Source organism: Tachysurus fulvidraco, chromosome 6, assembly GCF_022655615.1.
Source record: "Tachysurus fulvidraco isolate hzauxx_2018 chromosome 6, HZAU_PFXX_2.0, whole genome shotgun sequence".
Lineage (NCBI taxonomy): Eukaryota > Metazoa > Chordata > Actinopteri > Siluriformes > Bagridae > Tachysurus > Tachysurus fulvidraco.
This window is the reverse complement of record NC_062523.1, coordinates 22,687,089-22,698,944: the sequence shown is the minus strand read 5'-3', so window position 1 is coordinate 22,698,944 and position 11,856 is coordinate 22,687,089. Positions and strand designations below refer to the sequence as shown.

The 11,856-nt window shown below is 35.7% G+C and overlaps 1 protein-coding gene across 1 annotated transcript; it reads right to left on the bottom strand.

The window, feature by feature from the left end:
- Window positions 1-6,315: 6,315 nt before the first annotated feature.
- On the bottom strand, window positions 6,316-9,358 carry LOC113664041 (granzyme B(G,H)-like). Its single transcript, XM_047814883.1, has 5 exons — window positions 9,331-9,358; window positions 7,771-7,918; window positions 7,412-7,568; window positions 7,060-7,311; window positions 6,316-6,695 (listed from the first exon to the last, which is right to left on the bottom strand). Exons 1-5 carry the CDS (start codon window positions 9,356-9,358, stop codon window positions 6,522-6,524), a joined length of 759 nt encoding a protein of 252 aa, XP_047670839.1. The 3' UTR covers window positions 6,316-6,521.
- Between the last annotated feature and the right edge of the window lie 2,498 nt (window positions 9,359-11,856).

Genomic DNA, 11,856 nt, shown 5'->3' with positions numbered 1-11,856 from the left:
ATTTGTATTATTCCAAGAAAAAAGCAGCTAAGTAAAGAAAAATGAGTGGCCATCATTACTTTAACACAAAGCACTTAAAGATCTGGAACAAATTACCGGGCTAGTGCAGGGCTATTCAATTGGCGGCCCGGCACTATACACTCTCACCCAGATGAAGATGGCTTCCCTTTTGATAAATTTCCCTTTTAAATTTTTTAAAAAAACTTATTGTTTTGTGAATTTATATATTTCTATTGATATCAAATTATAAATAATATATTTGGTACAGAAAATGCAAAACTAGCTTATCTGAGATATAGCAAGATTTAGTGGCAGTGAACATATTTATTTCAAGTAATTACTTGTTGATTACTCAAAAATTTCTGAAGAATACAAAAATAAATGATACAGTTTTCTCTAAAATACATTTCTAATAAAATTATTATTATTCATAGTTGGGATTTTGATGGAGCCTTGTAATATTCAGTCAGTTTAATTAACACTGACACTGGGCATCATTTTGGACTGTAAAATAAACAGAGCATTACTAATAATGAAAAGGAAAAAATATACAACCATTAATATCAGTCTAACATTTTTCTAGCACTGGCATACTCTGGCACTTTACCAAAGTGAATGTGCAATTTTCACAGACAACAACCTAGACCCTATTTTTATACTAAAAAAAGAAAATGGAGGGAGAACTTGACTAAGAACTGCTCAATACTGGCATCTTGACAGCATGAACACCTGACTAGACAGAAGTACCGAAAAGACGAGAGAGACAAAATTAGAAAGAAGCATGAGTCATGAAACAAAACGTAACTCTTATACTCACATTTTGCACCTACTGTACACCTACTTTCTCCAACCCAATACCTTTTACCATAACTGGTCACTCTTTCACCCACACAAAACTCTTACACACTTTAGGTGTTTTCGTAATCTTGTCATAGAGCATAGTAATAACAGTGAATTGCTGACAGCATTGATGTGGAGTGAACATGAGAAACATGTGGTCAGAAATGTTTTCCTAATGTTTCCATAAAGGTAATCTACATAATAAGTAGCCTACAACAAGACTCAAGCATTTCTCCCTCTCTTGGTGTGTGTTTGTGTGTATCTCAGTTCTACACTGTCCGTCTGTGTATACTCAAATAATAACGAACATTTAAATGAGGTTCAACAATGCTAGATTGATCGCACACTTCAATAAAGATTGATCGCAGAAATCTCTTGATTTAAACAAACATCCGCTATAATGTATATTAATTAACCCTTTACAACAAAAATGTTGTAAAGGGTACCAAATAAAGTTTTTTGTCTTGTAAGAATTAGAACATCTTTGGTGCCAAGAAGTCCAATATGGAATATTTTGTGTAGTATAAAAGATTCACAGTACCTTCATTTTGCTTTTTGTTAATAACCTATGAAGATCAATAAATGTCTTAAAATATGGCTCTCATGCATTAAGGTGTTGCAGTAGGTAGCATTACTACCTGACAGCTCACAACACCTTAGTTAGATTCTAAACTCTGATTACTGTCTCTTTAGCTTTATATAGTATTTTAGTATGTAAATAAAGAATTGGCTTCCCACAGGTTAGAGACACACTATCAAGAAGCTGTGACCTACAGGGTGTTGATGAAGGTGTTGATGAAAATTGGACTAGTGTTGGTTGAGGAAGGAGAGAGATCTGAGAGAGATTAGTGACTGCAAAGTGGTGGTAGGAGAGCGTGTAGACAGACAGCATCGGATCATGATATGTAGGATGTTTCTGTTGGTCAGGAAGATGAGGAGAGGAAAGATAGACCAAGAAGACCAAGTGATGGAAGTTGAAAAAGGAAAGATTTTGTGAGGAATTCTGACAGAAGCTGAGACAGGCTTTGGGTGGTCAGGAAGAGCTTCCAGATGACTGGGAATCTACAGCAGAAGTGATCAGGGAGATATTTTGGGCTATATTTGTCATCTGGAAGGAGATAAGAAGATAAGGAAACATGGTGGTGAAACAAGGAAGTAGAGGACAGCATTCAGAGGAAGAGGCTAGCTACATAGAAGTGGGACGTAGAAAGGATCAAAGAAAATAGACAGGATTACAAGGAATCACAGTGCAGAATGAAGAGGGACATGGCAAAGGTGAAACAGAAAGCATACAATGATCTGGACTTGACAACAGACTTGATACACTGAGAAGTATTAGTGAGACAGAGAGATAGATATGGGAAGGATGTACAACAGATAAGCATAATTGAAGATGGAGATTGAAAGGTGCTAACAGATGAGGACAGTGTGCAGAGAAGATTGAAGGAATATTGTAAGGAGCTGATGAATGAGAAAAATGAGATTGAAAGATGGGGGAGAGAGATGAAAATTGTAGAGCAAGAAATAGCAAAAATGAGATAGGATGGGGTGAGGAAGGCTCTGAGGTGAATCAAGAGTGGAAAGGCTATTGGTCCAAATGACATTCAAGTGAAGGTGTGGAAGTGTCTAGGAGAGACAGCAGTGGATTTTCTATCTAGATTATTTAACTGGATTTTAGAGCGTGAGTAGATGCCTGCAGAATAGTGTTCTAGTGCCAATCATTAGGAGCAAGGGTGATGAGCATAGTTGTAGCAAGTGGTATAACACTAACAGAGGTATAAAGTTGATGAGCCACACATTGAAGCTATGGGAAGGAGTAGTGGAAGCTAGGTGAAGAAATGGAGTGGGTACTTGTGAGCAGCAGTATGCCTTCATGGACAGGTTGACAGATGAAGTCAGGCAAGAAACAGTTCACGTTGGCAGGTAAAGAGGGCATGAAGTTACTGTGAGTTACTGGTGTGAGTGTAGAAACAGGTTATTTGCTGTGGTGATCTCTAACGGGAAAAGCAGAAAGTAGAAAGGAAGGAATACCTTGGTGGGCCACTCTCAGATATCCCATGGAACTCTGTTCTTAAGTAGGTCCACTCATAATCTATTAAACGTTGCCATTCTCTCTTTCACTTTAAAGTAGTGCACAGAGCTCATATATACAAAGTTAAATTAGCCCAAAAGTTTCCTGGTACTAGCTCTTTGTGCAATAGATGTTAGTGCATGAGGTTACTTTAATTCACATGTTCTGGACTGGTTTAGAGTGTTACCGATGATCGATATTTAACACTGTTTAGGTGGTTCTTCAGCACACATTAGAGCCAGAACCTCTTGTGGCATTATTTGGAGTTGTTCCAGAGGAGTCATGGTTGTCAGCATCAAAATCCTTGCCTTCTATTCTTTGTTAGCATGTAGGGTTATCCTACTAAACTGGAAAAATCCCCTATTACACACAAATATTTAATGGAAAATGATGAAATCAGAAAATTCATCAGAAAAACACTTATTTAAAATTCTGTGCTCTGTTGTTGAATATGTTGATCAATTTAAATAATGCCCTTTTATTGATAGATTTTTTAACATTATAAATTTTACATTTTTTTTCATTTTTTTATAAACACCTGTAATTTCTATCTATGATCTCCACTCCAAAGATTTGTTGGTGAGGGTTGGGGCAGTGGTGTAATCTACGTGATACGCAGGTATACGCCGTATACCCACTAGGAAAGGCCAAGGATTTCCGTATACCCACTTAAAAAGCATGAGGATACGTAACAATATCGTTTTGTGATAGAACTTTCATTCACAAATTCACCCCGTCTGTGTTGCGAACACACACTGTGGTTGCGATTGCGAATCACTAATGTTTTTGGACCATTGGGGCTTCCATGGCCTGTGACCTGATCTGACGTTACCTACCAAGGAGGAAAATGAATTGCTTGGTGGTGTTTTTTGGTGCAAATTTGAAATTAACTAACTAATGTAAAAGAAGATATGAAACGAAAGCAGACTCAAACTACACTCTTTGAGTGTTTTCGGAAGCCTGCGCCTAAAGCTACAGCAGCTTCAGCCCGAGTACAAATGTATTTGGAAAGCTTTGTAAACTACCAGTTCATTCAGTTCATAATATTCTGCAATGAAAGAGTGTTGGTGATAGAACTGAACAAATGTTTATTGTTCACTCTTAAATGTACATTGAAAATTGATAGCTGATAAAACCTGTGCTCCAGGTCCAATATTCATATAACATTTAAGGCTAAATGTAGCTCTTAAAGGTATAGTTCACCCAAAAATGAAAATTGTGTTACTTTTCTAAATATCATCTTTTGTGTTAAACAGAAGAAAGAAACTCATACAGTTTTGGAACAAATTGAGGGTGAGGAAATAACACAATTTTCGTTTTTGGGTGAACTATACCTTTAAGAGCTACATTTATGCAAGGCAATTTTATTTGTATAGCACATTTCATACAAAGAGGTGATTCAAAGTGCTTTACATAGAAATTAGAAAACAATTTATAAGGGAGAAATATATATATATATGAAAAATAACACACGATAAAATAATAATAAAAATAAAGAGCATTTAAAGAAAATAAATGTGATTTTAATAAAAACAGTTTAAAATGTGTTAAAAAGAATAAAACAGGAGTAAAAGTGATTTGGATAAAAAGTGCAGTCAATGTGAAGCAGCACAGTGCTCATTCAGTAAATGCAGAGTAAGGGTGCTTTCACATCTATAGTTCGGTTCATTTGGTCCGGACCAAAAGCAAATAAATGATACATTGTATATTTTCAGCAGTTTTGGTTCCTTTTCACACCACACTGATCGTTCTGTTCCGCACCAGTTGAAACGAACCAAAATGCAGTCATGTGATAACATCCACATCACTCATTGTCCACATGTATTTCCTAAACTGCTTCTCGATTGGTCAGAATAAACGTGCGGGAAATTTCAACGAAACTCCGGAAGTAAACAAAAAGAGGAAAATACAGCATACAGTACACCATGGAGAGACGACTGCGCGCTGCAATTATGTTCGTGGTTGTAATCTACTACATCGCTTGTATACAGCATTCTATGCAAAGTCTTAATTTTCAGAATGAAGTGCAGATGCGGCTTTAAAATATAATTTCAATGCACTGCACCAAACAAGCAATCGAGCTCTGGTACGATTCAACCGAACTAAACAAGGCAGGTGTGAAAGCACCCTTAAACAGATGTGTTTTTAATCTTGATTTAAAAGTGTCTACTGTTGAAGCACATCTGATCTCTTCTGGAAGCTAATAACTAAATGCCGAAGCACCTTGTTTTGAGTGAACCCTTGGTATCTTTAACTGACCTGATCCTAATGTTCTGAGTAGTCTGCTTGGTTTCTATTCAATTAGCATATCTGTAATGTATTTCGGTCCAAAGCCATGAAGTGCCATGAAGTGATTTATAAACGAGTAACAATACTTTAAAATCTATTCTAAATGTAACTGGAAGCCAGTGTAATTACCTGATGACTGGAGTGATGTCAGATTTTTTGGTTCTGGTCAGAATTCTGGCAGCTGCGTTCTGTATGAGCTGCAGCTGTCTAATGGTCTTTTTGGGGATCCCAGTAAGGAGTCCATTGCAATAATCCACCCTGCTGGTGATGAAAGCATGAACAAGTTTCTCTAAGTCCTGCCTTGAGACAAAACATCTCATTTCTGGCTATATTTCTGAGATGGTAGTAAGCTGATTTGCTTATCGCTTTCACATGACTACTGAAATTAAGGTCAGACTCTAAAATTACACCAAGATTTCTGACTTTATTTTGTGTCTTTAGACCCCTAGAGTCAAGGTGTGTGTGTTAACCTTGAGAGTTTCATCTTTATTTCCGAATACAATGACTTTGGTTTTGTCGTTGTTTAACTGGAGGAAGTTTTGACGCATCCAACTGTTAATTACATCAATGCACTTACATAAAGAGTCGATGGGGCTGTAGTCATTAGGGGACAGGGCTAAGTATATCTGGGTGTCATGTGCATAGCTGTGGTAAGCAATTTGGTTCTTTTTCATTATTTGACCAATTGGGAGGTTATATGAATATGGGACCTGGAGCACAAGTTTTATCAGCTGACTCTCTTTTGTTGCTTATAATAAATTGGAATGTTGATAACACATAAGCAGTTTTTAATAATGCTCTAAATTACATGTAGATGCATATTTTATGCATTATTGAGTGTGGTGGTGCCTATGGGGTGTCGCTCTAGAATGGGTGCGTATGAGGCTGGGAGGGGAAAATAAATCACAGTATACTCACTACAAAAACCTAGACTACACCACTGGGTTGGGGGTTTGTTTAATGTGATTATATATTGAAAATGTTTAATGAAATTATTAATATAAATGTTTTATCTAACAAATTTTCTGTCTATGTGACAAAGTGTGCACAAAGTGGGTGTTTACAACACATTAAAGAGGCTTGTAGCATTTTTCTGTTCTTGTCAAACCCTCCCCAATGACTTCTTTACTTTAGGCTTGAAACTAGCTTAGATTTTATTTAAATTTTAACCTTTATATATAGCACTATATGTGCATAACAACTAGCATTTTCTAATATAAATAATGCACATCTGAGATATACACAAAAGATGAGAAAACACATTTCACGTTTGCAATGTACATTTTATTGTGATTGTTTTTACTTCCATTTTTTATCATGGTTACTTCGATTGTGTTAATTCTCTCTTGTGTATTATTTCTTTAATCCATGGAAGAAAGTAGGAGACCTTCATATATACCTCTGGATGCTTGGGGTGTGAGCAGTGGTCAGTGTGGGCATATGCAGCTAATCCTTGTGGTTTTTTTCCACAGATAAGAGGACTCCCTGAATCACCCTGCAGAGAGAGAGCAAGCTATTAGTAACAGCTAGTTTACAAGGACACAATATAAAATTTATCAGATTGTCGGGACTGTTTATGGAGGTTGCACAGTAAAATAGGAAGTTTATTTTCTGACATACTACAATATTAAATATATCTATAAATATTAAAATAGAAAATGAGTTGCTGTTTAATAAAAACAAATTTGCTGAAAATTTTTTTATGTGCATTTAATAGAAGATAATAAATAACAACTTTTAGGTTGTAATTACACACCATGCTGTTAATTATTATAATTTTCCTTTAACAGCACCTCCCATAATTTTTTTACTTTTCTTGTACAACTTGTAACGTTTTATTTAGAGATTTACTATAATACCTTACAAAAAGCACCTCTTCCATCAGTAGTACAGATCATGCTGTCTGTGTCAAAGACATCTTTCCAATGCTTCTTGCACTCAGAGTTATCTTGTATGGTGAGATTCACCTCTCGTAGGACTTTTGATGTTCTGTTCTGTTCTTTCCTCCCCCAGCCAGCTATTGAACATATCATATTGGCTGGAAGGTTCTCATTCTCCACGGGAAGATCAATGACTTGCACACTGTTTGTCAGCTTGGCTTCAGACTTCAGCTGTAAGAGATTGTTTAAATAGAATGTTAAATTGTTTGAGGTCAGAGCTGGTTTGTACAAAATGACCAGAAGTAAATGTTTTGAAAGTAGAAATAAGTACCTTCAGTAGCATGATATCATTTGGAGGTTTGCTCTTGTAACAGGGATTCTTGATGCATTCCTCCACTGCGATTCTTTGCTGTTGGGGCTCCCTTTGCCTGATGTTGTGAGCTCCCAGTACCACTTCCAGCTTGACCTCTCCAGAGCATTCAGAGTCACTAATTTCAAAGAATATGCAGCACGTACATGTGAATAGATACTAAAACACTAGCTTCTGCATAATAATGTGAGCAGGGCGAATTCTGCAGTTACAATGCCATACATTTTTTCTACATTCATTTATTATATTATGGGACCACACATTCAAAATTCTAGCATAAAACTGTCTTTAAAATGATACAAAACCCCAAAACAACATACTTTGCACAGTGGGCTGTAGTCAGCACATAATCCTTTTTGATAAGCATGCCACCACACACATGCATTTTGTTAATCTGAACAGACACCATATAGCGTCGGGAGTGTGGAATCACTTCCATTCCTCCAATTATACCACTCTCCATTGTCCCTGAGAAAACAAATAATGGGACATAATCCAGAGATTAAAAACCTTGTAATCTTTCAATTACGGGTTTAAACCATTAAAAAGCAACAATTACTTTTTTAATATGTAATGCAGAATACATTACCGCACAGATGGAGGACAGAAAGTACAAGGAGAGAGACGCTGAAGAACATGTCTGTAGTACACCACACTGACAGAGCTGTGTGATAGGATTGTTCTCTGTTACAATACAAAATGCCGATAAGAACCTCCTAAGGGCGTTGAAATCTCCCACACTTTACTCCTCACATGGTGCACAATGCATACACAGTAGTACATCCACCCATGCACCCTAACCGACAAACACCCACCACTGCCCCTACCCCCACCAACAAAAACACACATACACAAATTTACACAACTGAAATTTCACAAATGAACCAGTTCAAAGTTTAACATGTGCTTGATTCTTAACACTACTATAATTTTGTTTAAATATCTTTTTCTCATGTATTACTTCACTTAAACAGCAACATAAGCTATTTCCATGCGTCTGAGTTCCTCAATTGTCCTCAGTCCAAAAAAATACATGGGAATCAAACACACAACCTTCAGATTGGTAGCCCAACACCTTAACCACTAGGCTACCACATACCACTGATGTGTAGCAAATAATGCTACACTTTATTTGTAGCATTATTTGTTCATATTATTTGTTACTAATTGTGACAAATAGCATTTTCTTACTGATATTGTAAAATAATGCAAATGTGAGATATGGGATATAAATTTTTTGATATTGTTGATTTAAAATGTTTATTTTATTGTGATTGCTTTTACTTCCATATTTTGGTCGTGCATACTTCCATTGTGTTAATTCTCTCTCTAGTGTATTATTTCTTTAATCCATGGAAGAAAGTAGGAGAGCTTGGTATATCCCTCTGGATACTGAAGGTCCAAGCAGTTGCCAGGTAGATATATGCAGCTAATACTTGTGGTTCATTTCCACAGATAAGAGGACTCCCTGAATCACCCTGTGGAGTAACAACTCTATTAGTAACAACTAATTAACAAGAAAACAATATAAAATTAATAATAATTAGATTTTTGGGACTGGTTATAGCTGTTGCACAGTAAAATAATAAGTTGATTTGCTGACATACCACAATATTAAATAAAATTATAAATAGAAAAATTTAAGTTGCTGATTAATAAAAACAGATTTGTTAAAAAAATAATTCTGTGCTCAAAGAGGAATAAAACAGCTTGGGCTGTGTGGTTATTAGAAGATAATAAATAATAACTTTATGGTGTAATGACACATTACATGACACTGTTAGTTATTATTAATTTCCTTTAACAGCACCGCCCTTATTTTTTTCATTTTAGGCTAAAGTTTTATTTGGAGATTGACTGTAATACCTGACAAAAAGCACCTCTTCCATCAGGGGCAGTACAGATCATGGTGTCTGTGTCAAAATAATGTATATTAATAAAAATGTTGTAAAGGGTATCAAATAAAGGTTTTTTTTTTTTTAATTTGAACATCTTTGGTGCCAACAAGTCCAGTATGGAATATTTTGTGTACTATAAAAAATTCACAGTACCTTCATTTTGCTTATTGTTAATAATGTTACACTTATTAAGATCAATAAATGTCTTAAAATATAGCTCTCATCCATTAAGGTGTTGCAGTAGGTAGCATTACCACCTGACAGCTCACAACACCTTAGTTAGATTCTAAACTCTGATTACTGTGTCTTTAGCTTTATATAGTATTTTAGTATATAAATAAAGAATTGGCTTTCCCCAAGTTAGAGACACACTGTCAAGAAGCTGTTAGGTGTATGACATGAACTAAGTCTTAGCTTTGGGCTGCAATGCATTTTTTTTCTCCAATGGCTACATTGTAGATAAAAAAGAGAATATATAACACCATTTCTATATCCATATAACAACCCTTTGTAATACTGCAAATAACCATGTAAGCATTCAGAAAGTTATTTTAATTGTCAAAGTTCTCTATATATAAACAATACCATCTATTAAACCATTTATTCACACTTAAAATAAAAACATTTGCATGTTAAAAAAATGATTTCCACCATTCTATTCTGTAATTTCTGTAAAAAAGATAATCATTCTATGGATGATATGGACAGCTGATGATCGGATATTGTTGGTTCAGAGGTATGAAAAGTTAAAATAAGGTCAGTTAAGATGCTTTATTGTCATTGTATACAATATAATAAATAACATGTCAACTGTACAGCAGTGAGGGCATATAAACATTACACTCTAACAGGTAAATAACGATATCATATTTGCTACCTGAGTTTCTAAAACCACAGAAAGATTCATAAACAGGACAGAAACATTCCACAAGGCTAAATAAAAATGTAGTGAAAAGGTTGTTTGGGAGCAAGAAATAACCAAACCAACACAAATGTTTCAAATGTTTTTGAAATTATTAATTACGATGAATGAGCATTCTAATGCCTCAGGTTATAGAGAAGGTTTCTGCATAGACCTCATTTAAGTAACATGTAACATATGAACTCAGTAACATATGAACTGTTTTACCTTGAACAGAATCATGATTTCAGTCTGTAAATGGTGAACATTGTGTAGGTTTCTAAGCATCAACTCTCATTACAACTATGAAAATACCACAGGGCTCATGTATATGTTTCTCCTCAAATATAAAGAAAATAGACACAAGAGTCATAGTTGGGATTTTGATGGAGTCTTGCAAGGTTCAGTCAGTGTACTGACACTGACCATGCTTCACTTTGGACTGTAAACTCATCAGAGCATTACTAATAAGAAGGCATTACTAATACACAAACATAATACCATTGTAATGATTTTCTAGCACTGGCATATGCTGGAACTTTTCCAGAGTGAATATGCAACTTCCACAGACAATACGATTATCTGTATATTAAAAAAAGAAAATGAAGAACTGCTTAATGCTGGCATATTAAAGCATCACACAAGATGAACACCTGACTAGACAGAAGGACTGAAAAGACGAGAGAGATGCAATGAGAGAGAAGCATGAGGTGTGGAACATCATTGAACTCTTATACTCACTTTTTGCACCTACACCTACTTCCTCCAACCCAATACATTTTACCATAACTGGTCACTCTTTCACCCACATTAAACACACACTTTCAGTGTTTTCAGAATCTTTCCTATATACTATATGTGTAATGGTTATAAAAAATGCATTTTGCTTAAAGGCCCAGCAAACACATGTCTGCAATGTGTAAAGAATTATATAATGCCCAGCAAACACATGTCTGCAATCTGCAAAGAATTATATAATCCTTTGGTTATTGAAAATTACAGTACAGACCAAAAGTTTGGACACACCTTCTCATTCAAGGAGTTTTCTTTATTTTCATGACTATGAAAATTGTAGATTCACACTGAAGGCATCAAAACTATGAATTAACACATGTGGAATTATATACGTACATAACAAAAAAGTGTGAAACAACTGAAAATATGTTATATTCTAGGTTATTCAAAGTAGCCACCTTTTGCTTTGATTACTGCTTTGCACACTCTTGGCATTCTCTTGATGAGCTTCAAGAGGTAGTCACCTGAAATGGAGTTCCCAGAGATGCTTAGCACTTGTTGGCCCTTTTGCCTTCACTCTGCGTCCAGCTCACCCCAAACCATCTCGATTGGGTTCAGGTCCGGTGACTGTGGAGGCCAGGTCATCTGGCACAGAACCCCATCACTCTCCTTCATGGTCAAATAGCCCTTACACAGCCTGGAGGTGTGTTTGGGGTCATTGTCCTCTTGAAAAGGTGGTGTGTCCAAACTTTTGGAATGTGTGTCCAAACTTTTGGTCTGTACTATATTTAAATGTATCTATTGCACATATTATAAAACCATTGTCAAGAATCAGCCCGGATTTTTGGTCATGTGCAGTTGTTGTTCTTGTT

Bases quoted from the DNA above. Each gene is read 5' to 3' on its own strand.
- LOC113664041 (XM_047814883.1), bottom strand. From the start codon at position 9,358: ATGATCTGTACTGCCCCTGATGGAAGAG. The intron at 7,569-7,770 runs GTATGTTGTTTT...CTTTGAAATTAG, and splicing joins ACTACAGCCCACTGTGCAAA to TGACTCTGAATGCTCTGGAG. The intron at 6,696-7,059 runs GTATTATAGTAA...CTCTCTCTGCAG, and splicing joins GAAGAGGTGCTTTTTGTAAG to GGTGATTCAGGGAGTCCTCT.